This window comes from Orcinus orca, chromosome 8 (assembly GCF_937001465.1).
Source record: "Orcinus orca chromosome 8, mOrcOrc1.1, whole genome shotgun sequence".
Classification (NCBI taxonomy): domain Eukaryota; kingdom Metazoa; phylum Chordata; class Mammalia; order Artiodactyla; family Delphinidae; genus Orcinus; species Orcinus orca.
In genome coordinates this window covers 50,733,466-50,760,957 of record NC_064566.1, presented here as the reverse complement: position 1 = coordinate 50,760,957, position 27,492 = coordinate 50,733,466, and the positions used below count along the sequence as shown (strand labels likewise).

The 27,492-nt window shown below is 36.5% G+C and overlaps 1 protein-coding gene across 6 annotated transcripts in view; it reads left to right on the top strand.

Moving 5' to 3' along the window:
- FCHSD2 (FCH and double SH3 domains 2) overlaps positions 1-27,492 on the top strand; it is a 295,266-nt gene that overhangs the window by 105,398 nt on the left and 162,376 nt on the right. For all 6 annotated transcript variants that reach the window (XM_049714265.1, XM_049714263.1, XM_049714266.1 and 3 more), the window contains 2 exons: positions 13,701-13,777; positions 25,597-25,741. In XM_049714265.1, coding sequence (XP_049570222.1) covers positions 13,701-13,777; positions 25,597-25,741 — 222 coding nt within the window. The remainder of the gene's footprint in view (positions 1-13,700; positions 13,778-25,596; positions 25,742-27,492) is intronic.

The window sequence follows — 27,492 nt, the reverse complement described above, 5'->3', positions numbered from 1 at the left end:
CTGCAGCACGCGGGATCCTCCCGGACCAGGGCACAAACCCACGTCCCCCGCATCGGCAGGCGGACTCTTAACCACTGCGCCACCAGGGAAGCCCGATTATCCATATTTTAAGAGAGCATGATGGTGACTGAAACTTTCAAAACAGCTAAATTATGAAACAATGATTTACCTAAAACTTTCTCATTTTATGAAGAGTTCAATTCAGGGTTCTATGTTTATTATTCCAAGTTAGATTATGTATAATTCTTCACAATCAGTTACACTGCTTTAGGGTGAAATACCACCTGTGTGTATTTTCATACTTAATCCATTGTCAGAACTAACATTGGAGCCTTAGTTTTTTCCTTTTTCACTAATCTGATTCCTAAAGACTAAAGATTCCTTAACCTTAGTTAATGAAAACACAGTGTTAAAGATATAGATGTTAAATTAAAAACATCTTCTCTGAGAAAGACGCAGTTAAGAGAATGAGAAGACAGACTGAAAGAAAGTATCTGCAAAACATGTATATGATAAAGGACTTGAGTCCAAATTATACAAATACATCTTAAAACTCAACAATAAATAAATGACCCAATTAAAAAGGTCAGGGACTTCCCTGGTGGCACAGTGGTTAAGAATCCGCCTGCCAGTGCACGGGACACAGGTTTGAGCCCTGGTCCGGGAAGATCCCACATGCTGTGGAGCAGCTAAGCCCCTGAGCCACAACTATTGAGCCCACGTGCCACAACTACTGAAGTCTGCATGCCTAGAGCCCGTGCTCCACATCAAGAAAAGCCACTGCAATGAGAAGCCTGTGCACCGCAATGAAGAGTAGCCCCTGCTCACCACAACTAGAGAAAACCCGCACACAGCAACGAAGACTCAACACAACCAAAAGTAAATTAAAAAAAAAAAAAAAAAGTAGGTCAAAGACCTGAACAGACACTTCAACAGAAAAGATATACAGATGGCAAATAAGCATATGAAAGATGTTCAACATCATATGTCATTAGGGAATTGTCAATGAGATACCACTACACACCTGTTTGGCTAAAATCCAAAATAATGACAACACCAAATGCTGTCTAGGATGTGGAGCAATGGATTCCCATTGCTAGTGGGAATGGAAAATGGTATAGGCACTTTTGGAAGCTAAGCACAGTCTTATCACATAATCAAGTAGTTGCACATCTTGATATTTGCCCAAATGTGTTCATAACTTAAGTTCACACAAAAACCTGTACATCAATGTCTGTAGCAGCTTTGTTCATAATTGCCAAAACTTGGTAGCAAATAAGATGTCCTTTAATAGGTGAATGTATAAACAACTTGTGGTATATCTAAACAATGGAATAAAAGTCAGTGATAAAAGGAACTGAGCTATCAAGCAACCAAAAGACATAGCAGACACTTAAATGCATCTTGTAAACTGGAGGAAGCTGATCTGAAAAGGCTACAATGCTATATGATTCCAAATATATGACATTCTGGAAAAGGCAAAACTATAGAGATGGTAAAAAGATTGGTGTTTGCCAGAGGTTGGGAGGGAGGAGGATGAAGGGAAGATGAATAGGTGGCGCACAGGGTAGTTTTAAAGCAGTGAAATTATTATTATGATAATGCAATGGTGGATACATAACATTGTGCATCTGTCAAAACTCATAGAACTGTACAACACAAACGGTGAATCCTAATGTAAACTGTGGCCTTCGGTTAATAATGTGTCAATATGTTGTTTCATCAGTTGTAACACATGTATTACACTAATACAAGATGTTAATATTAGGACAGTCTTATGGAGCAGGGGAGTATATGGGAACTCTACTTTTTGCTCAGGTTTTCTGTAAACCTAAAATTGCTCTTAAAAAAAAACTCTATTAATTTTAAAATGTATGTGTTTATTTGTTCACCAAAATGGTTAATGATTCGGTTCAGCATTTATTTACTGAGCAAAGACTGAACTGTGCTAGATTTTTATAGCCCTGTCCTTTAAAGAACTTAGAGACATCCCTTAGCCAAAATATATAGTGGTTTGAGATAGTCTGTGGTTATGTCAGAGTGAGTTGAGTGCTCAGAAAGTGTTTTAAACTTTGAAAGAAGACCTGGTTTTGAACTCAGGCTTAACTAGCTACGTGATCTTATACAAATTACTTAGGCTTTTAAAACTTCCGTTGCATCTGCTGCATAAGGTGGTGGCTTTAAATGTTAGTTGAGTCCAAATAGTAAGTACTCAAATATTAACTCTAATGACTAGTTATGTTTTCCATTCAACAAGAGAAGTGAGGAAGAATGGCTCTCATTTGCCTTGAATGTCCAGTCACATTTTGTCTGTTTCTTCTGGAATGCCCCCCTCTATTTTAAGATAACTAAGGGTCCAGCTCATGAAATTATTTGCTTGCTGATTTGCTACATTCCAGTTTCTGCTTGAAAGAGGAACTGCTTTTACAGCTGTCTTTGAGATCAAGTGGACAGTTCAATCATGCTGACTAATATAACACTTTTCTTATTGTTTAAAACAACAGCAACTAGTTTGTTTTTCCCCTCAATAAAACTCTTCAGTTAGAAGCTTACAAATAGATATCAGCTAATCCAAGCCTTGAAATCTAACTTTAATTTTAAAAATGGAGTAAGAACACAATTTTAATGATGTCTAGTGACTCTTTAATATTCTAAATAAGCCAAAATTTAGTATATTTTGCTCTAAAAATCTGTGTCATCATTTGTTTTCCAGTTGATAATGTTTTAAATATTATAAAATAAATCCCCCAAATTTGTTTTTTGACAACAAATAATATTAATCTTTATTGGAAGATGACTGTAACACACAGTAAAAACTATTGTTTTTCTTACTAAAAGCTTCCAGCAATGTGAAAAGAAAAATTCTCAAAATGTGGGGGAAAGAAAAAACATTCAAAAAAGTATAACCATCATTTTGTGGTTAAACAATCTACTGAAAAATGGAAAATGAAGTAAAAACTATTGAAATAGGAGAGGTAAGCCTTTTAGTCACTAGGGTTTTCTCTTGATTAAAGCTTGCATATAAATTGCTTTGGAAATAAATGGAAGAACTCTGTAGGCATAAACAAGACTATCTGGAGCGGGGGGAAATGGTTGAAGTGAACTTGAAAATTATTAAATAACTGGCATTTAACATCAGGTAGATTTGGCCTTTTGCCTCCTAAAAGGAAGATACATTTTACTAAACAAACTTCAAGTTATACAGTCCTATTGGCAACAGCATTATATAAACTGGACATTTAACATGTTCTCTCTGTTTAAGTCCAACAGGATTTTTGCACATACTTTCTCATTAAACTGTTGTAATAGCAGCATTCAGTGGAGAACTAAGAATATTTCAGGGAGATAACTTCTATACGTCTTTTGTATATTAAGGGAAACACTGTGAGTTTTGTGTAAGCACAGTAAATTAACTTATTCCAGTTATTATTAGGACCATAACTCTCCAAGGAAACATCTTTTTAAATGTGTTTTTATGATGCTTTTTTTTTTTTTTTTTTTTGCTGTACGCGTGCCTCTCACTGCTGTGGCCTCTCCCGTTGCGGAGCACGGGCTCAGCGGCCGTGGCTCACGGGCCCAGCCGCTCCGCGGCATGTGGGATCTTCCCAGACCGGGGCACGAACCCATGTCCCCTGCATCGGCAGGCGGACTCTCAACCACTGTGCCACCAGGGAAGCCCTATGATTCTATTTTAAGCTGAATGGTAGTAACGGTGCTTTTACTCTGAATTGAGTAAACGAAAGACATTGGAGGGTCTTTCTTAAAGAACGGAAATAACTTCATGGAAAACTTCTTTGAGAGTAGTTAACCCCTGAGCACTAAAGAAGAATTCACTGTATAAGTGTAAGTGTAAGCTTCAAGGAACAAGTTGGATGCTTAGAAGTAAAAAATTTACCCCACCAACCCTTCTCCCACATTTTCCCTACTATTTTTTCATCACGAATTTTTTTCACCTAAGTTATGCCAAACCCTGCTCCCTCTTCCTTTCTCAGTTGCTCAAATTCCTATTTGCTCTTTCAGATCCAGTTCCAATGTACTTAAGTTTATATAGGTTTTCCTGACATCTCTCACTTTAGGAGAGAGAGTGCCTTCTCCTCTTATACTTCTGCTAAACCTAGTATCATTTGTATTATAATCCAACAACCCTTTCTGCAACTAAATAGCCTACCAGTGTATTCATCCCTGGGGGACATACCATCATCTGTCCATTTGTATAAAGCCAAAATCCAAAGAGTCATCTTTGTTGTCTCCTTCCTTCTTATCTCTTCCATAGCTAGACCATTACCAATCATGTAAGTTTTTCCCTGCCAGATACCTTTATAAATCAGTTTGGTTCTCTCTATCTCCAGTGTCTCCACCACAGTTCAAACCCTCATCATCTCTGCCAGAATACTGCTGCAGTAGTCTTCTTTGGATCTAAAGAGTCTCTTGTAGACAGCATATGGTTGGATCATGATTTTTAATCTATTCTGCCAATCTCTGCCTTTCGATTGGAGACTTTAATCTATTGGCATTTAAAGTAAGAATGTACTGACTTCTTTGTCATGTTGCATTATTGTCGCTTTTGTGTTGAGTTTTCGTAGTGGAATGTTTTAATTTTCTTCTTCCTTTTGCGTATATTCTTTGCGGTTATATTTAACATTCTAAAGTTGTAAGACTCTAATTTGAATTTACACCAGCTTAACTTCAGAAGCATTACAAAAACTCTGCTCCTTTACAGCTTCATCCCTAACCTTTTCATTTATTGATCGGACAGAATTATGTTTTTTTATATTATGTATCCAAAGACATAAACTAAAATTTTTTTATGCATTAGTTTCATATTATATAAAAAACAATATGTGGAGTTACAAAACAAAGTTACAATAACACTAGCTTTTGGACTAACAATTTTTTAAAGAAATGTATAGTCTCTTAAACCAAGTAGAAAACAGAAAGTGGAGTTACAAACCACTGTTACGATAATCCTAGCTTTTATAGTTGCCCATATATTTACCATTAGTGAGATCTTTATTTCTTCATACTGCTTCAAGTTACTGTCTAGTGTCCTTTCATTTCACCTTCGAGATTCCCTTGAGCATTTCTTACAGGGCAGGTCTAGTAGTCAGGAACTCCCTCAGCTTTTGTTTATCTGAGCATATTTTAATATCTCCCTCACTTTTTTTTTTTTTCTTTTTTTTTCTCCCTCACTTTTGAAGGACAGTTTTGCTGCATATAGTATTTTCAATTGACAGGTTTTTTTCTTTTAGCACTTTGAATATATGGACCCACTGTTTTCTGCCCTCCTAAATTTCTGTTGAAAACTCTGCTGATAATCTTATTGAAGATACCATGTATGTGGCTATTTGCTTTTCTCTTGCTGCTTTCAAGATTCTCTTTTTGTCTTTAGCTTTTGACAGATTGATTAGAATGTGTCTCAGTGTGGGTCTCTGAGTTCATCCTACTTAGAATTTGTTGCGCTTCTTGGCTGTTTATATTCTTGTCTTTTGTCAAATTGGGGAAGTTTTTGACCATTATTTTTATAATCTCACTGTCCCTTTCTCTGTTCTCCTTCTAGGACTCCCACAGTGCATATATTGGTCCACTTGTTGGTGGCCCAAAGGTTCTTTAGCCTTTGTTCACTTTTCTTCATTGGCGAATAGGGGTTCAACAATGGCCACCTCTGTGTCTGCACCTTTGTGTCTCCACATCCTTGATCAGAAGCAGCAATCAGTGATCAGAGCACAGATCCCTGATACTTGGAGGACGGGCCCTTATTGCCCATGGTGTCTCCTGCAAGCTGCATGCAGGCTGCTACAGGAACAAGTTCATGGCTGCTTGCCACTGGGCTGGGAGGTGGGGGGTAACTGCTGCTGAGCTAAGTACAGAAATTGGTTGAAATTAACTTTGTTTAACATCCAAGCCTTTCTCTGGAAGTTACAGCCTTTAAAAAGACTTCAGAGTTCCAAAATAGTTATGTGAGACTGATTCTGTCATTGAATCTGTTGTCTGTGTTGGGAAACAGAATCCTGGTGCTTGCTACTTTGCCATCTTCCCAGAATCCTCTCCTGCAATAGTCTTCTAAGTGGGACTATAACTCAGAAACAGCCAGATGGAAGAGATGCATAGGACAAGTATGTAGGAAGGGGTGTAGGGCTTCCATGCCTTCTCTGGGTGTGCCACTCTCCCACCACCTCTACGTGTTCACCAGCCTGGAAGCTCTGTACCCCGTACTACTGGGGTTTTTATGGAGGCTTCATCATGTGGGTGTGATCAATTATTAACTCCATGTCTAGCCCCTTTCTCCTCTCTGGAGATTAAGAAACAGGGCTAGAAATTCCAAGAATATGGCTTGGTATTTCTGGTGACCAGCCCTCATCCAGGAGCCCACCGAAAGAGTCACCTCATTAGAACAAAAGACACTGCTATCACCCAGGAAAATAATTGGGACTTAGGAACTCTGTCATGAACTGGGGTCAAAGACTAAATACTAGAACAAAATTCTCCTAGCACCGCTATTTACAAAAGTTTTATGAGCTCTGTGCCAGGAACAGAGACCAACACATAAATATTTTCTTTTATTTCACAAGGTATATAACTCTTGGATTTGGCTCTTTTCCACTTGGCAAAATGAATTTAAGATTTATCCAGGACTTCCCTGGTGGTTCAGTGGTTAAGACTCTGCACTTCCACTGCAGAGGGTGTGGGTTCAATCCCTGGTTGGGGAACTAAGATCCTGCCTGCCGTGTGGCACGGCCAAAAAAAAAAAAAAAAAAGTTGTGTAAATTAATAGCTTTTATTACTGAATAGTACTCTGTTCTAATGATGTACCATATTTTGTTTAACTGTTCACCTATTGAGGGACACCTTGGCTGCTTCCACTTTCATGAATAAAGCTGCTAGAAACATTTGTGTGCAGGGTTTTGTGGACATCAGTTGGCTAACTACTTAGGAGTGCTGTTGCTGAGTCATATGGGAAGTCTGTGTTAATTTTATAAGAAATTTCCAAATTGTTTTCCAGAGTGGTTGTACCATTTTACATTTCCACCAGCACAGGCGTGTCCTGTGGCTCTGCATTCTCACTAACATTTGATAGTGTAGTATTTTTTTGGAATAGCTCAAAGAGCTATTCTAATAGATATGTAGTGGTATCTCATTGTTGTTTTAATCTGCATTTCCATAATGACAAGTGATGTTCAGCGTTTTTCATATGCTTATTTGCCATCCTTACATCTTCTTGATGAAGTGTGTGTTCAGATCTTTTGCTCATTTTAAAAGTTGGGTTGGTTTTCTCTTTACTGTTGAGTTTTAAGAGCTCTGTATATATTCTGGATACAAGTCCTTTATCAGTTATGTGATATGTGTGTATTTTTCCTAGTCTGCAGCTTGTTTTTTTTTTTTTTTTCTTCATTCTCTTAACAGTGTCTTTCCTAAAGGAAAGAATTTAATTCTAACAAAGTTCAAATTATCATTTTTTCCTTCATGTATCTTGCTTTTGGTGTTGTATGCAGAAACTCTTTGTCAGAGGTCAAAGAGATTTTCCTTTGTGTTCTCCTGCATGTTTTGTACTTATGTACTTTACATTTAGGTCTATGAACTGTTTTGGATTAATTTTTGTGTAAGTTATGAGATAAGTGTTAATGTTCATTTTTTGGCATATGGTTATCCAATTGTTCCTGCACCATTTATCGATACCGACTATCCTTTCTCCATCTAATTGCCTTTGTACTTTGTGAAAAATCAATTTACTGTATTTGTATAGATCTATTTTGGGGCTCTCTTCTGTTCCATTGAGCTATGTGTCCATTCTTTTGCCAGTACTACACTGTAACATTATAGTATAGTAATTAGCCTTGAACTCGTAATGTGAGTTCTCTTTGTTCTTGTTTTTCAGAATTATTTTGGCTATTTTAGTACCTTTACCTTTCCATATGCATTTTAAAATCAGTCTTTTGATATCTACAAAAAAGCTTTCTGGAATTTTGATTTGAGTTTCTTAACAATGTGAACTCTTCTAATCCATTAACATGAGGTTTTCTTGGATTTTTTTCATCAGTGTTTTGGAGTTTTCCACATACAGTTCTTACACATATTAATATTTTGTTAGATTTATACCTGAGTATTTCATTTTCCCCCCAGTGCTATCCTAATTTTTTTTTAAAGTTTCAAATTCCAATTGTTCATTGCAGGTGCATAGGAGAACAATTGAGTTTTATATGTTGACCTTGTATCTTGCAACCTTGCTAATAAACTTATTAGTTCCAGGAGGGTTTTTTGGTTTTGTTTTGTTTTTTTTTTTGTAGATTCTTTGGGGTTTTCTACATAGACAATCATGTCATCTGTGAATGGAAGTAGTTTTATTTCTTCCTCTCCAATTTGTATACCTTTTACTTCTTTTTCTTGCCTTTTTGTACTAAGTGGGACTACAAATACAATGTTGTAAAGGACTGGTGAGAGAGGGCATCCTTGCCTTATTCCCAGTCTTAGGGGGAAAGCATTCACTTTCCATTAGAAGTATGTTAACTCTAGACTTTTTTTTTTTAATGTAATCATTTATTATTTTTTAATTAATTAATTTATTTATTTGGCTGCATCAGATCTTAGTTGCAGCACACGGGATCTTTTGTTGTGGCGCGTGGGCCCTTTGTTGCGGCTTGCGGGCTTCTCCTTAGTGGCAGGCAGGCTCCAGAGCACACGGGCTCAGTGGTTGCGGCACATGGGGTCTCTAGTTGTGGCACATCAGCTCCAGAGCACGTGGGAGCTGCCAGCTCCAGTTGCCCCGCAGTGTGTGGGATCTTAGTTCCCCCTCCAGGGATTGAACCTGCATCCCCAGCACTGGAAGGCAGATACTTAACCACTGGACCACCAGGGAAGTCCCAATAACTGTAGGCTTTTGTATATACCCTTTATTAGCTTAAGGAAGTTTGCTTCTGCTACTAGTTTCTTCAGAATTTTTATCATGGATGAGTGTTAAATTTCATCTCTTTTTTATTCTGTTTGGTCCTCAAATCAAATAGGTCATTTAATATGTCATTAGAACTTGTCTTTTCTTATATAGCTAAATTTAAACAAAATTAATCTTTATTTTTGATAAAAGGAAAAATCTAAAAATATCTAAATACATATTTAATATGTAACATGAGATTAATACCTCATTTTATCATGAAATGAATAGAAAAGTAAGTAAAGACAATTTATTATGTAATTTAAAATAATATATTGATTTTTTTTACCTTAACTTCAATTATATGCTGTACAAGACAATGAAAAATATTTCAAAACTTTGCTTAAGGGGGGATGTGAAGTTCTCTATTACTATTAATTTTAGAATAGTTAAGACATTGTATAATTTATGATCGTTGTATAATTTACGTCAGTTTGAGAAGTATCCAACTTATGCAGTGGACTTTAATTTTTAAAAGTCATTTACATAATGTTGGGAATTTCATGACAAAAAGGTATAGTATATTACGTAACATGGCTTCCTATAATTTTGAAGTGCCATCTGATGTCATATCCTTATAAAATTTAAATATTAGTTTCTCTGTATGTTAGCGGTGAAAAATGGATACAGAATAACCTGTGTGAGATCCATGGGGCACACTTCTGCTCAGCTTTCTGTGGTAAATGGGCAAAAGGTTAAGCCATCAGTCCATTTCCCAGTGTCTATTGAACAGTGTCTTTCTTTGTGTTGCTTCACTTGTTAGAGCAATATAGCAAGTGTTATTGAGAGGTGAAACAAAGCAAGTCTTACATCAAACACTGATGGCTTTTTTAAAAGTTGGAATGGGATATTATTGGATGTTGCAAAGAGTATATTGATAGTACATTTTTATAGAAACCACTGCTCCAGAGTAAACTGTATTGGAAATCAAATCAACATTATGTATTAGTGATACTCATGTAAATATAAATATTATATCTAATGCATCAGTTTTAAAGAGTAATGTAATGTAAAGTAATGTTGTGGGCCAGGGAAGTGATTCAAAAAAAAAAAAAACCATTTAAAAAAAAATTACCAGCCATGGGTTTATCTTCCTTAGCCATTTACTTGTGGTAGATTTTACTTTCTATACAAATAAACCTTTTATTCATAAGATGTAGCTTTAAGCATAATGTAAAAGGTAAACCAATTAAGTATAGAATGCTTTCAGAAGCATGAAGTGTTATTTAGGACCTTTCTATAAGGGCCATGGAGTATTTCTTGAGCATCCATGCAGATTAGATCTTGAACAGCTGCATGGAGCACACAGAAGCCATGATTCCTGTCTCTCTGAACTAACTTGAATAAAGTCTTTCATCTAAAGATCTCACTGTTTGTCTATTTCATGAATCCCTCATCTCATCTCTGAAGCACTCCATTCAGTTTAGTACAGTTCAACATTGTGGTTTAGAGCTCTAGAAATTGCTCTTGTAACTTATAATGCACAAAAATAACAAGTTGAAGTAATTTCAAAAAATTTTAAAGAATTATATAAATCTACAGTGATTTTGTGGGCAAAGATTTAGAATGATAACTAGGGATTCTAATTCAAACTTAACTAGATTCTAATTCAAACTTAACTGTGACTTTAAGTAAATTTTGTATGTCCTAAGCGTCCAATTTCTCTGTAGTTATAACAGGGACTAACAGAATTAAGAGAAATAAGTGTATTGAGATGCTCGTTAGTAAGTTCACTTGTTTTATATAAATTTACAGTGCTGTCATTCTGCCCTCTTAGTCCTTCTCATAATCTGAGGCTCCTATCATATCCCATGTTCTATAAAAATTGTTCTGCAACCACTTTAGCAGTTATTAAACTGAAAAAGTCACTATCATATTATTGAGATGTAAATTTGTTAAGAACATATCAGATGATCCTTTCCTCCTCTGGGTACTTGTATCACATATTGCCACTTATTTGGCAACCCATCCGTTGCCTCCCATTTTATGCTGTATGCTTCCTATTCCTGTCTACATATTATGAGTTCTTTGAATTCAGGGATCTTAACTTACTTGAATCTTCATAAAAATTAATATGTACTGCCTTCTAAATATGGAATAAACTTTTTTCATTGCTTCAGAGTATCTTATACATATGTTCCCTTTCAGTAATGGAGATGGTCAAATTTGACTATAATTTACTAAGGAACTTATTTATTTATTGTATAAAAACCATCTGGTCATAATCTTAGAAATCTGATATATGTTTTTTTTTATTTGAGTATATGAAAATTAGGGAACCAGAGAAATTTTGATCTAAACATTTCTAACTCAGAATGGCAAAAACACAAAAGGAGTTTGAGTATTATACATTAGAAATGGAATAATGTAGGTGGCATTTATTCGTGCAATCAGGGAACATTGTTGGTATCAACTAAATACTAGGCTCTTTGCTATAGCCTGGAGACATAGTGATGAAAAAAAAAAGAAAGAAAGAAAAAGACAAGATCTGTACCTGATGGAGCTTATAGTCAGCAAATAGGCAAAGCATATTTAAACCAGACAGTAACAATGTATAAGGGTTATGAATACAGTAGGCTGATGAGAGAGAGAGCAACTGACTGAAGGGTGAGCTACTTTGTATACAGTGATTAGGAAAGCCCTCTTAGAGAAAGATACAAAGTAAGACCAAAAGGATAAGGAAGTACCTAGATTGTGGTCTCTAAATATGGTTTCTCTCTGAAAGTAATCAGAATTCCTTGGAAAACTAGCTTACTGCAGATCTGGAATAGGGACTGTAAAAGAAAACAAAGAAATTATTAAAGTCTATTGGGGTCATGATATGGGAGCCAACTTGGAGGAGCTCCCACCGACCACAGATGTAGCATTTGGAGCATCAAGAGAATTGTGACTGCAGTAGATTGAAACACATCCATTATTCAAAATATGTGAGTTCATAATGTTACTTTAAAAATTCATTGTTCACTTTTGGACCAAAACTGGACAGTCAAGTATTTATCTTGCCTTTCCTCTGAGAACTGTACCTCAGCATACCCAAACAGTCCAGGAGGGATAGTTCTTTAAAAAAGAATTCAAGCTAATAAATGCAGAAATAATGATAAACTATTCTTTTTTTTTTTTTTTTTTGCGGTACGCAGGCCTCCCACTGCTGCAGCCTCTCCCGCCACGGAGCACAGGCTCCGGACGCTCAGGCTCAGCGGCCATGGCCCACGGGCCCAGCTGCTCCGCGGCATGTGGGATCCTCCCGGACCGGGGCACGAACCCGCGTCCCCTGCATCGGCAGGCGGACTCCCAACCACTGCGCCACCAGGGAAGCCCTAAACTATTCTCTTTTAATGAAATGAAACCAAACACTTAGGCATTTAAACTTTCCACATTTTTCTTTATATACTTTTGAATATTTTGTGTTCGGAAATTTAAAAATCAGTTTAAAGGAGGGGCAGCAAGAACTCAGCTGGTAGGAATGGGAGTGGTGGGAAGAGATTTCATACAAATAAAGAACGGCGTGAACAAGGTACAGAAGTGAAAAAAAAATTCTGTACGTATTCAGGGAAGACTAAGTAATTGTATTCCCCAAAGTGCAAGGTATGTAAGTGGAAGTATTGTGGATATGCAGTTATATGTGAGTTTTCAGAATACATAGGACCTGAAAATAGTGAAACCAAACTATTGCCAAATTCAAAAGGAACTCGAGATTCAAAGGAGCTTCTCTGTAGTTCCTGCTACCCTTTGGGCTCATTGAAATAATGGTAAACAGAAACATTCAACAATGGATTTAATTAAGCCAAATTGATTTGGCAGCAGACCTTAGTAGAAAGGTACCATGTATAGAATGCACCACTGATTTTACTTGAGCAGCTTCTGCTTAAAGTAGGCAGTCAGTTAATGTGATTGTTCTTCATCTCAGCATTTTATTTGTTCTTTTTAAAGTTGCATATATAGAGATGAATATCCCAAAGTTAATGATTTCTGATCCATTACATTGGACCCTGTTACAGTGTTAGGGAACCACATATGTTTCCTTCTAAAAGTAGTATGCTCTATATTCAGAGTGAGTAGTTTAACCTTGCCAATAAAATCCTGTACCTATTATGGATACTCTTGTTTTGTCCAGGTTCATGTTTGTATGGATAACAATAAGTGAGTATTTCTTTGTGAAACTAATTTTTTCATTTTAAGTGATTTGTGCCATGGTATTATTTAAAAAGAAAAAAACTCTTAAAGTCTGTCTTGAAAATTACTAGTATGGAATAGAAACAAGGTTTGTCCATTAATTTTACAAGCCAATGTTTATCTGTCTGCTCCAAATTGAATGTGTTGTAGTCTTTCCTGGTATATGAGTTTGACTGCTGGGATTCAGAAATGCAGTATATGCCGCAGCAGAGGAGTGATGGAAAATTGAGATGTCAAGCTGAGTAATCAGAGCTCTGTGGAGGTGGACAGCTGTGTTCCCTGTGATATACCGGGGTAGTTCGTTTTTATGGCTGGTCACATAGTTTGGTGACGTGGAAAGCATTTCAATTAAGTTTCAATTTTCTCATCTTTATACTCACCTTTTTCCTAAAAATGAGGACGAGAGAAGACTTTGAAAATAATGAAACAAGTTATGGTGTTCTACCATTTATCATTGGTTCTTTACTTCTGAATTAAATTTATATATGGAAAGATGGGATTTGCTAAGTAATGTATTTTAAGGAAAAGAGCTTCCTTTATAGCACAATACTTATTTTATAATTTATATTACATTTTATTATATTAAATATGTATTTTTTAACAGGGTATCCAGAAGTTGGCTAGTCAATATCTGAAGAGAGATTGGCCTGGAATAAAAGCTGATGATCGGAATGATTACAGGTAACTTAATAAGTAGCTCTTGCCCATTTTCTTTAAAACTGGTTTCACACAGAGCCATGTCACATATATACAACATAGACTCCAGTTTTTTAAAAAATTGCTTCTTTCCTCTGCTGTGTTTTTAGATATAATATCAAAATTATCAGACAATGTTAATGTTCTACAACATATATATTGTATATGGAATAGATCATTTTCATATGTCTTAAGCCAAGATTCCATTTTGTTTAACTGATACCCACATAAGGAATTTAAAGCAGATAGATGACAATGGAACACAAATTGTTTCCTCAGTGTCCTATAAATGAAACACATGATCACAACAATAATGAAACAAGATTGTAATTTCTATCATGATTATTGATTCTTTACTTCTGAAACAAATCCTACATTTGGAAAGATAGGATTCTGTGAGCCTAGGGGAAAAGAGTTTCTAAATTATATATATTTTATATATATGTATATATACATAGTATACAGACACACCCACAAGGTATCTAGAAATTGATTAGTCAATATCCCACATACAAATTTTAAAGAAGGTAGACAACAATGGAATATAAATTGTGTCTTCATACAGATGTCTTTAAAATATTTATAATTTTGTTTAGAATTTGGTGTCTTTTTTGCAGTTAATTTGGAAGTATTTATTAGCTTTTGTGCTCAAGACTGTCCTTAGTGTTGAGGGAACCAGAAGTCAAAGACAGGATTTCAGAGCTTGCAGTCTGGTTGAAGTTAAGACTAATTATTACTCATGAAACAATAGCAGAGAATCCAGGGTAATTAAGAACTCAGTATTGAAGTGTGTGGTTTGGAATCTGAATATGAAATCAAGTTGCTGGATCATCAGGTAATTTCTTAATGGAGATGGAAAACTGCAGGATACACAAGAAACCTTAATAGTTCTTCACAGTTGCAAGACTGATAACTTGGAAGGTGGCATGATAGCTATAAATAATACATCTGTAGTTGCAATATGGAATAATAAAGCAAAACAGGAAATAAATATAGGAATTTTCTTGTGGACTTTTCAGTATCTACAAAATTCAGCTAAGGGGGGAAAAGAGAGGAGATGAAACCCTAGGCGAAAGAGACAAGCAGAGCAAAGCCTTGAGGTGAAAGTGAGAATGATATGTTCAGTATTGCTGGCATGAGGAAAGCCTGACCAAGGAAGAGACTGGTTGCTAGAGAGTAAAGAAGGACTCCAACTTACAGATAGGTTCTATTCCAAGTTTGTTTGAAATTCAGGATGCAGGTTACCAAAGAAATAAGGATAAGGTTCTGCTCCCAGGCTAGCTTATGCAACCTAATTTTTAAAAGTATGTTAAGCCAACTTTTACTAAATATTTACTGTATACCAGATACTATGCTAGGAACTTTATCTCCCATGATTATCAAAACGTGATAATCAAACCTGTGAGGTACATATGATTATCCCCTTTTTATATATGAGGAAACTAAGTCTTGGGTTGTATGCTTTACTCAAGGTCACACAGCTATGTAAACACTCAGTCATTTATTCATTCATTCTTTCTTTTTTCATTCTTTTTTTATTAATTAATTTATTTATTTTTGGCTGCGTTGGGTCTTTGTTGCTGCGCACAGGCTTTCTCTAATTGCGGTGAGTGGGGGCTACTCTTCGTTGTGGTATGTGGTCTTCTCACTGCGGTGGCTTCTCTTGTTGTGGAGCATGGGCTCTAGGCGCATGGGCTTCAGTAGTTGTGGCATGCGGGCTCAGTAGTTGTGGTTCGTGGTCTCTAGAGCGCAGGCTCAGTAGTTGTGGCACACAGGCTTAGTTGCTCCGCAGCATGTGGGGTCTTCCCAGGGTCGAACCCCTGTCCCCTGCATTGGCAGGTGGATTCTTAACTACTGCACCATTAGGGGAGTCCCTCATTCATTCTTTATTTATGAGATAGATGTGAAATATCTACTTACATGCTAGTTGTTAAAGTAGACTTCAGGATTAAAGAGAGTAGAAGGTATGGTGCCTGTTGTTAAGGAGCTTAAAGGAGATAGCCACTATAAACAGTTGCGATATTGGGTAGTAGTAGAGGTGCATTGGGACTGTAGAGGAAAACCTAGGCTTCTAGAGCTGAGTCTTAAAGGATGTGCAGGAGTTTGTCAGCATTGGGCAGAAGGAATTCTAAGCAGAAGTAACACCTTAAATGCAGGGAGACATGAGAAAATATGAATGTTAGGTAGCAATGAAGTGTGTATGGGTTGGAGGGTAAGAGGAGTGGTGGACCTGGAGGATACCTAGATAGGCATCATGAAGGACTTTGCATATCACAGAGTTTCTTTTTTACTCAGAAGATAACAGAAGCATCAAAGAATTTCCATAAGAGGAATGACAAGTTCAACATACTTTAGTAACTGTATGAAGGTGGACTAAAGGGGTATGAAGGTGGACTAAAGGGATATGAGGAAGAATTCAGAAAGAATAGAATTGCAGGAATTTAATCCCTCATCATTTCTTATTTGAACCATGAAAATTATAGTAGAAATTAGGCTGTTGGGATTCAGATTCAGGGGCAGATTTCAGAGATATTTAGAAAACTGAAGCTAGAGGACTTGCTATTGATTTGGCAGTTTTGTTTTTGTGTTTGTCAAATTTGTTCTGAGACAGACTACAAACAGTTTTCTGTAACTGTCAAAGTATAAAGTAGTTTTCTCAGTATCTAAAATAGTTCTTGGAAGATAGAAAGCATTTGATAAATATTTACTAACTGAAGGACGAAGTAGAGGGAGGGAGAGGAAGGGTTGTAGAATGACTCCCAGGTTTTTTAACTTAGGCAACTGAGAGGATGGTGGTGCCATAGTGAAAAAAGACAGTAGATCAGGATTGAGGGTGAGAATGGCAGTTGCCATTTTTTGTTTGTTTGTTTGTTTATTAGGAGTTTATTTCAGCTCCAGTCAATTAAAATTTCCCTTTAACTTTTTTGTGTTTATATTTGTATTGTTAATTTAAAAATTCTTACCCAAATAATGCATGCTTGTTGAATGTGTAACAGAGTATAAAGTGTACCTCATCCTCTTTGCCAAGCATCTTCCATTCACATTTCTACTAGAGTAATTGCTGTTAGAAGTATGTGGTCTTTTCTTCCATATTTTTCCTGTGCAGTGCATACATGAACATAAACAGTTGTGCTGCTTTTAACAGAACTAGAATTATTATATACATATGCTTTTGTAATTCCCTCCACACATACACCTTCCATACACACACCTAAGGAGTCTATTTTACTTTATTTTTTATTTATTTATTTTAATTTAAATATGGTTGATTTACAGTGTTATGTTACTTTCAGGTGTACAGCAAAGTGATTCTTCAGTTACACATACATATATTTTTTTCTGATTCTTTTCCATTATAGGTTATTACTAGATATTGAATGTAGTTCCCTGTGCTATACAGTAAATCCTTACTGTTTATCTATTTTATATATAGTGGTACGTATCTGTTAATCCCCTCCTCTTAATTTATCCCTCCCCCTCCTCTTTCCCCTTCGGTAACCAGAAGTCTGTTTTCTCTGTCTGTGAGTTTGTTTCTGTTTTGTAAATAAGTTCATTTGTATTATTTTTTTGGATTCCACATATAAGTGATATCATGTAGTATTTGTCTTTCTCTGTCTGGCCTACTTCACTCTGTATGATAATCCTTAGGTCCATCCATGTTGCTGCAAATGGCAATATTTCATCCTTTTTAATGGCTGAGTAACATTCCATTGTGTGTGTGTGTGTGTGTGTGTGTGTATGTGTGTGTGTGTGTATCAATCACATCTTCTTTATCCACTTATCTGTTAATAGACACTTAGGTTGCTTCCATGTCTTGGCTATTATAAATAGTACCACTGCAAACAGTGGAGTGCATGTATCTTTTTGAATTAGAGTTTTCATCTTTTCCGGATATATGCCCAGGAGTGGGATTGCTGGATCATATAGTAACTCTATTTTTAGTTTTTTAAGGAACCTCCATACTGTTTTCCATAGTGACTGCCCAGTTTACATTCCTACCAACAGTGTATAAGGGTTCCCTTTTCTAAGGAGTCTATTTTAGATGTCCCTTCAAATTGGTTTGTTCAGGTCCCCTCTTCTTTTTAATGGCTATGTTAGTGCCATAGTGTGGGTAAATTATAGTTTGTTATCCATTTCTCTGTTGGTAGTTAGTTTATTACTATTGCAAATAATGCTGCAGTGGATAACTCACGTATGCACATAGTTATATCTTTGTGCATTGTGAAAGTATATCTATAGGGTTAATTCTTAGAGGGGAACATGCTGGGTCAAAGGGTTTATACATTTAAAATGTGAAACTATAAATTAACCTTCATAAACTCTGTCTTAGTATATTTTACATGTCTTCAAATTTGATTTGAAACTACCCATTTCTTTTTATTTTTTACCAACAGGGCACATGGTCAATCTTTGAAAATTTTTGCCAGTCTGATGATACATGCACCATTTAATGCCATTAAACCCACCCCCGTTTGCCTGGAAACTAGACTTCTGTAATAATACTTTCTCTAAGACCTTTTTTTTATTATTTTTTTTTAATCTTTGAGGACAGGTTTTTCGTCCTGTCTTAGTCTGTTCAGGCTGCTATAACAAAATACCACAGACTGGGTGGCTTATACGTAAGAGAAATTTATTTCTCACAGTTCTTGAGACTGAAGTCCAAGACAAAGATGCCGGCATGGTCAGGTTCTGGTGAAGTCCCTCTTCTGAGTTGCAGACTTTTCAACTTTTAGCTGTGCCCTTACTTGGTAGAAGGGGTTTGGGAGCTCTGTGGGGTCTCTTTTATAACGGCACTATTCTGCCTTCACCTCTGCAAAGCCTCACCTCCTAATACCATAGTCACCTTTGGGGATTAGGATTTCCACATATGAATTTCAGGGGACCACAAGCATTCAGACCATAGCAAGTCCTTTCTATGTAAATATTTCTTGGAGTTCCCTCAGCTCTCTTGTGACTGTTTTAAGTAATCTTATCTATATTTCTATCTTTAAATATTGCCTATAAACTAGTAATGATCTGTGTTTTTATTAACTCTTCAGCTTGGGAACCAACAAGTCAGCTGCCTCCAACTGTGACTTCTTTTCAGACCTCATTTTCTGTTAGGAATGTTAAGTAGCTGCTTCTCTGTCTGTGATCTCTCCCCTTCACAATTTCATTGCCACAGTACCACCAACCTGTACGTCTGTATGTCTCACCCTACTCTCACCCTACTTGAAAATCTTCTATTGTTTCTCCTTGCTAATAGTATGAAATTAAAAAAATTTTTTTTTTATGATATCAAAAGCCAGGAAGAATCCTGACCCCAGATTACCTTTCTTTGCTCCTTTCTGGCCATTTCTCCTTTTTTCATGCTTGGTTCCCCAACCCTTGGGCACCTTAAGCTACAGTTGTACTGCAGTTCTTATCACACCTCAACTGGACTGAGTATCAGTCATTCTCCCTGCCTTTACTTCTGTTACCTAGGCTGAGGATAGTCTCCCTTCCTACTACCAAAAACAGCAATACATGAACACTTATTTATTAAACACCATACTTTCTCCTGTTATCAGTCACTATGTAACTTAATCTTAGATTATGAATTTAACTTGTCACATTTTCTAGAGTCTTCTTGATGTGTGGTGCTGTATTCCAGGCCAAGGGTAGATCTGTGATTTTTGTTTGTTAAACTTTCGTTTTTACTTAAAAAAAAATTATAGATTCATGTGCAGTTTTAAGAAATAATACAAAGAGTGTTCTTATACTCTTCACCCACTTCCCCCAGTAGTAATAACTTGCATAACTATAATACAACATCACAACCAGGAAATTGATATTGATACAATCCACCAATCTAATTTAGAATTCACCAGTTTTACATGTACTTATTTGTGTGTATGTAGGTGTATGCATATTAAGTTCTGTGGTGTTGTATCACATATGTAGATTCGTGTGGCCACCACTACAGTCAAAATAAATTTGTTGGTTTATTTCTTAATAAAAATTTTCCCTGATAAGGTTTTCTCTGTTTTCCAGTGTAATAGTCATATGAGAAATAGTTCACAGCGAGATTTTAGGTGGTATATGGATCAATATTTTTGAATTTTACTAATTAAAACTTAATTATTATGGCAAGTTTTATTTTTCAATTAGAGTGGAATATGAAGTAGTAAGATACATATATTTTAGTTTAAAAGGTGAGTCATTTTAACAAAAAATAATAATGGTATAGGAGATATGAGGCACAAATTGTGTAAGACATACACAAAGAACTTAGTATACACCTTTTTTAAAGTGAAGAGATTCTTTTTAAAAATTCTTTAATAGTAATGCTGGACCTAGAACAATCTTGTGTCAGCAGAAGAGCAGAGGTTTGGGAGCCAGACAGATCTGGGTTTGAATCTAATCTCCATCATTCCCTCCTCTCCTTCCTCCTGTAAATATATATTGAATGAGTGCCTGCTGTGCCAGACCCTGTTCTAGCTGCTGAGGATACAAGAGTGAATAAAACAAAGCTGCTGCTGCATGGAGTCTTCATTCTAGTGAAAGAAGACAAGACAATAAGCATATGAGTAATTAAACATTGTCACTTGGTGACAAGGACAGTAAGCATAGTTAAAAGAAAACAGAGTACCAAGAAGTGGTTGGCACTGCAGTGGATATACTGTGTAGAGCCTAGACTTTAGGGAGACAAGAGCAAAATCAGAGAGAGGTCATTTAGACTATTATAGTAATCCAGGCACGAGATAATGGTGGCTGAAACCAGGGTAGTAGCGGTGGAAGAGATAGACAGTAATCAGATTCCATTATATTTTTAAAGTCTAGTGAACAGTATTTCTTGGTGAATCTGATGTGGAATATGAGAAAAAAAGGAGGAATCAATGATGATTCTAGGGGTTTGGGCTTGAACAACTAGAGGTTTGAGTAGCTGTCAATGAGATGGAATAGATTAACAGAACAGATTTTAGGGAAATCAATAATTTGTTTTTGGACATGTTAGTTTTAAGATACCTACTAAATATCCAAGTTGGATATGTTAAATAGGCAACTGAGGGGTTAGGGAAGATGTCTGAATTAAAAATTCAGGAATAGTCAGCATAGTGACAGTATTTAAAGCCTTGAGACTGCATGAGCTTATCTAAAGAGTGACTGTGAAGAGAAGAAGCTGACTGTGGGGACACTCTTAGCATTTACAGGACAATGAGATGAAGAGGAACTAGCAAAGGAGCCTAAATTGTGGCTAGTGAGATAAGGCTAGACCAAGAGAGAGAGCTATAAGAAGCTATAAGAGAGCTAGAAGCCAAGTAAAGATAGAATTTCAAGAAGGATAAACTAGGTCAGTACTGCTGATAGACTGAATAATAGGCCCAAAGCTTGAATTGACTATTGGGATTAGCCACAGGGAGATCTTTGATGACCTTGACAAGTAATTTCAGAATGGTGGATGCTAAAACCTTATTTGAATTGAATCAAGAGTGACCAGGAGGAGAAGTGGAAACAGTAATTTCAGACATTTCTTTTGAGGAGTTTTGCTGTTAAAGGGAGCAGACATTGGGGTGGTAGCTGGAGAGAAATGGAAGGTTGATGGAGGGCTTTTTTTTTTTTTTAAGATGCAAGACATTATATGAGTATGATCCAGTAGAGAGGGAAAAGTTGATATTGTAGGAGAAAGCACAATTACTGGATTGCTGTTGAGTTAGAGGTTATATATACAGATGTGAAGAGTTGGCCTTCAGAGCACAGGTAATTTATTGGAGTAAAAAGAGGGATGACACAGTGTATGGGTGCAAAAGCAGGGAGATAGGTAGATGTGGAGGGAGCATGTGGACATTATCTTCATACTTCATTATCAACTGAAAGTGTGGTCATATTAGAGGTTTGAGATGAGAGGAAAAGGTGGGAAATAATTATCTAGAAGAGTGAGCAAATAAGTGGATTAGGGGAATATAGTAGGATTGCTGGAGGGCACTAAGGGATTATTTGACATCAGTTGAAAGTGAGACTAGGCAGCATGATTATTGTTTACTCCAGCAACGTTCTATTGCACAGACATTGGTATGGTGTAAACAGAATTTTGGATTTAACCAAGTTTGGAATTTGTAGATTATAATGACCGAAAGAGGACTTCCCTGGTGGCGCGGTGGATGGGAATCTGCCTGCGAAGGCAGGGGACACAGGTTTGATCCCTGGTCCGGGAAGATCCCACATGCCATGGAACAACTAAGACTGTGTGCCACAACTACTGAGCCTGCGCTCTAGAGCCCACGTGCCACAACTACTGAGCCCATGTGCCGCAACTGCTGAAGCCCGCGTGCCACAACTACTGAAGCCCGCGTGCCTAGAGTCCGAGCTCTGCAACAAGAGAAGCCACCGCAAGGGGAAGCCTGCGCACCGCAACCAAGAGTAGCCCCCACTTGCCACAACTAGAGAAAGCCCATGCTCAGCTAGGGTGTATGTTAGAGGGTGATCATAATGGTGGACCATGAAATCTAGGCTGGGTAAGGAGCTGTAAAGGGAGATTATGAGAGGGAGTGAAAGACAGTGGAAAGGAGGTAGGATGAAATGGATTGTGGGCTGTGATAGGGTTGAATAATTGTTGAAGTGAGAATCCTAAAGGGAGTGAGTGGAAACAAGAGGTGTTGGTCAGAGATTAGATGATTAAATTGGTATTAGAGCAGAGGGGTAGTTATTGTTAATGGCAAAGTTTAGGTTATGACCATGAGAGTACTATTTCCTGGTGAATAGCTGTAGAAAAATTTCACAACCTCTCCAAGCCTTACTTTTTCTCCTCTGCAAAATGAGGATAATGCCTACTTTACAAAGTTGTCATGAGGATTAAATGATATGACAGATGTAAAATACATGACATAGTGCCTAGCATGAGATAGGTTCTTAAAAGAATTTTCTTCTTTTCTTATATAATTTTGAGCCTCATTTCCTGACCTGATCAGAATAACAAAGTACCATAAATGCTTGATACATTTCCTTATGTTTCAAAATTATATATATGAAGCCTAGTGAAATAAAATTTTTAGAAAATCACTCTATAACCCATTATTATTTTTTCACAATTGGAATGAAAAACACCACTGCCATTGGAACTACCACTATTGTGTTAACAAGAAGTACTTCTATTTCTTCTACAATTCTGTGACTATTACTATTTATTCATTTAAAAGAATCTGTGTGGCAAGAATTTTCACATCATTTTCATTTAATTGTTAAAATAGCCCTGTGAGCTGCATGGTGCTGGTATTTTTGTTATTTTTCCATTTGCCAGTTGAGGAAATGAAAGTATAGTGAGATGTGCTACGTACGATTATATTGGTTAAACTAGAACTTGAACCCAGGTCTTCTGACTGACTGGTAACCGAATTTTGTGAGTTTCATGGTGTGTCATTGTTGTGAATATGTTTGCCTGCTATTTATTTGTCTGCTGGTCTCTAAAGATCTCTTTTTTAACTCTGTAATGAAAGGATTTTTCTTTTTGTTGTACAGTCCTCATAATTTATACATTCATCCATTCATTCATTTTTTTTCATTCAACACATACTGATTATAACCTTTCTAATGGTTAGGCCATGTGCTAGGCCCTAGAAATAGCAATACAATTGTGAGAAAGACATGTACCCTTTATGAAACTTTTACTATAGTGAGAGGGACAAACATTAACAATTAACATAAAAATATTTATAATTGAAGGAATAGTGCTAGAACCATGTGAACAAATAACAGGAAGGGACTTGATTGAGTCTGTGCATTGGCTTGGTGGTGATCCTGAGACTTCCCTGAGGAAGTTACGTTTAAGTTGAGGTTTGAAGGATGAGCAACAGTCAACTAGATGAAGAGGTAAAAGGAAAAGGGTGCTACCTAAGGGGCGAGCATAGTTTCCTCCTTATTCCCCTCCTCTGTCCTTCCTTCTTTCCTTTATTCCTTCCTTCCTTCGGATTACAATTCATAATTGTCCTTGCTCATTTTCATTATGATTTAAAAATGTGTATTAAGTATAAATTAATAATTGCAAAACATAGTACTGAATTTTTCTCTCGGTGCATTCTCTGAGAAAATCAATTATCTGGACTGCTTAGGAGGTTCTGTGGTGAGTTTACATTCTAGATTCCATTGGTAGTCATGCATTAAGGTCATGGAGGACATTACTTTTGCTGGGTTTTTATTCCAGTTTTATTGAAAAATAATTGACATATATCACTGTATAAGTTTGAGATGTACAACATGATGGTTTGATTTACATATATTGATAAAATGATTACCACAGTAGGTTTAGTTAACATTTATTACTTGTATTCATTTTGCTTTTCTTAAGCCCATCATTGCTTTTATGCTGACAGTTTCTGGTGGCACAACACACTGACTCTTTTTTCCAAAGGGAAAGTAATATACCTCTGCTTAAATAAGTGAATATTTCCATCGAAACTGATGTATTTGGTGTATTACAAACTACTAATCTATTACACAAACTATTCCCTTGGTTGAGAAGTGCAGTTTCAAGTTTTTTTTAGTTCCAAGTAGGATGGAGACCCAGGCAAATTTTCTTTTTCTTGTTTTCACACTGTCATCCATTGACCCACAGCTAGCATTTTATGTAGCACACGGTCCCATACATTGCTATAGTAGGAAATCCACGTAACACAAGAAGGGAAATCTTAGGAGATGGATATTATAATCTATCAGTGCAAGTATCTCTTTTTAACAAGGTACCATTCATTGTTATGGTAAGTTATAAAATATGTTTATAACTAGTTTAGGAGCATATTGGGACTGACTAAGGCATTTAGCAAAGCAGAAGAGAAGGTTTGAAAAGGAAGTTGGCTACAGAAAGCAAAGGATGAATAATTCTTTGACTTTACCAAAAGATTTCTGAGAGCACATTTATCAAGTAGAGGTGATGGGACTTGCTTGGAATGACTCCAGGCCGCAACGTGATGCTGGCGAAGCATTATTACAACAGAGAAACAGATGTAGAGCAATGATACCATAGACTTCTTTTCTCTAACAAATAGACTTCTCAAGAACATAAGCAGTTGTTCATGATTTTTTTTCCAGCACATCAGTTTATGTAAGAGAGCAATATAATTTGGTTGAAAGAAAATGTACTTTAGAGGTATTCGTCTGTATCTCAGTATTGCCACACTCTATTGTGATCTAGAGTGATCCTCTAAATCAGCGGTCCCCCCCCATCACCGGGCCGCACAGCAGGAGGTGAGCGGCGGGCGGGCAAGCTAGCAGAGCTTCATCTGCTGCTCCCTGTCGCTCACATTACCACCTGAACCATTGCTCGCATTACCGTCTAAACCATATTCCCCCCTCTCGCCCCCCGTCTGTGGAAAAATTGTCTTCCATGAAACCAGTCCCTGGTGCCAAAAAGGTTGGGGACTGCTGCTCTAAATCTATCTGAGCCTCAGTTACCTCATCTGTAAAATCAGGAAAATAGCATAAAGAAATAATGAAACTTGATATTCATAATGATACTCCTGAAACAGTGAAAGGCCTGGAAAGTCTGAAGTATTCACTAATTTTTATAGTGTTAGCTTTGTCTAGCATTGTAATCCTAGTATCACTTTACTCCAGTATCAAGAATAGCTAGTGAATCAAAATGGCCCATTGTCAAGCTATAGAGGAATAGAGTGTATTCCAAGTTTCTACTTGTTATATATGCTAAAAATACTACTACCTATGAACCAATATAAATACACTTTAAACTATAAAGAAAACATTTATTTTGTCAGTGCTAGCCAGTGAGCAAAAGGTTAGACAACTTATTCTTCCTTTTCTCTGCCTAATACTTTTCTGTCCCTCTTTGAATTTAGGAGCATGTATCCTGTTTGGAAATCTTTTCTCGAGGGAACAATGCAGGTAGCCCAGTCTCGGATCAATATATGTGAAAACTATAAAAACTTCATTTCTGAGCCTGCAAGGACAGTGAAAAGCCTAAAAGAACAGCAACTAAAAAGGGTATCGTTTCTATTTGTTCTTTTCTTTCTTGTATGCATTTTAATATCTCACTGCTACATTTATAATCTGCAAGATTATGTTAAATTGCATTGTACACTTTGAGTTTTTCTATATGGTCCAAATGTTTCTGATTTTAACATGGATTTTCTGATTTCAACATGTTCCTTCTAACTACTGTATTTTATTAACTGACAAAGGTGAGTGTAATTTGAATCTGTGGACATTCTGAAAGCTCAATAAACACTTCTTACAAATATTTTTCAGCTTAACTCAAGTAAATAGATTTACTTAGTTTGGTGTATATTAAAATAGTTACAGTGTTGTTAATCCCACTAAGTCTTGAGAAAATTGGTCTTAGTTTCAACTTGACCCATTTTGCATAATAATTTAAAGGAAGTTGACACATTGTTACTGAGTCTAAACTCGCTATGCTGGCTACACAGTACAGGCCAGTAAGGAATGGCGACTTTATTCAGAAAGCTGGCAGACTGAGAAGATGGCAGACTAATGTCTCAAAATAACCATCTTATCAGGGTCTGGATACCACTTTCTTTTATAGAACAGAAAGCGGGAAGAGGTGAGGAAGTAAAGTGAAAAGGGGTGTTAGTTTTGCCTGGCTTGGCCAGCATTGGGGAGGGGATGGGTTAATTTCTTCTTTTCTGAAGCCACTCACAGGTGGGCCGGGTCAGATAGTCTCCTTGTGAGTTGAACAAAGGCACTTTAGTTTAACTTTCTGGCAGAGGGTCAGGGTTCCCTGAGGCAGGCCATTATGTATGATTATAATAACAAAAGCAATGAAAAGCAAAGGTTAAAGTCAAAGAAACAGATCCAACATGGAGTCAAAATTGGCTCTTCCCTGTTACCATATCTTGACCATATATAGCAAACTTATTACCAAAAACGGTTTACTCTAAAGTTTAGCTATATAGGTTACATAAAAGTTTTTAAATAGATCTGTTTCTTTGTACAGAATTTTTAAATTCATAGAAAAAATCGTTATTAAATGTGATTTTTATGAAAAGCTTGCTATTGAAAGTAGGTGATTGAATTGTGTCCTTTTAGGAAAGGACACAGTTTTACAAAATTAGAGATTATCATGATGCCTAATAAGCAATTAAATTTTTCTTATAGAAGTATTAATACTTTAGAAAATATTAAAGTGATTATTTAAGGAAATAACATTTCGCAAGCCATCCATTGTTTTGATTCTAATTGTCCTTTGGATTATCACTACTTTTTTACAAACAAAAACAAAAAAAACCTAATCGTCCTTGTTTGCCAAAGATGATTTTAGTAGCATGAAATCAATATGTTAAATGTATCTCTTTCAAGCACTCACATAGTATCAGTGGGTTTTAACATATTTAAGAATGCCTCAGTTTTATCTTTGCTCAAAATTATCTTTCAAAACAAACATAGCGAATAAACTACTGACCGAACATTGCTTTCTAATGGAAGAAAAAGCATTGTGTGTGTGTGTGTGTGTGTGTGTGTGTGTCCATCAGTGCCTGCAGAGAGAGGGTGGGAGACAGAGGTAGAGAGTTGATACTACTTCCTAAATGGGAGGAAATACGATGTTTCAAATAGCCAATGCATTCACCAAATGTAATTGAATTATTGGAAGTTCTACATTTCTCAGTATAGAAATTTTTTTTTTTTTTTTGGTTGCACCATGTGGCATGTGGGATTTCAGTTCCCCAACCGGGGATCAAACCCACACCCCCTACATTGGAAGGGCGGAGTCTTAACCA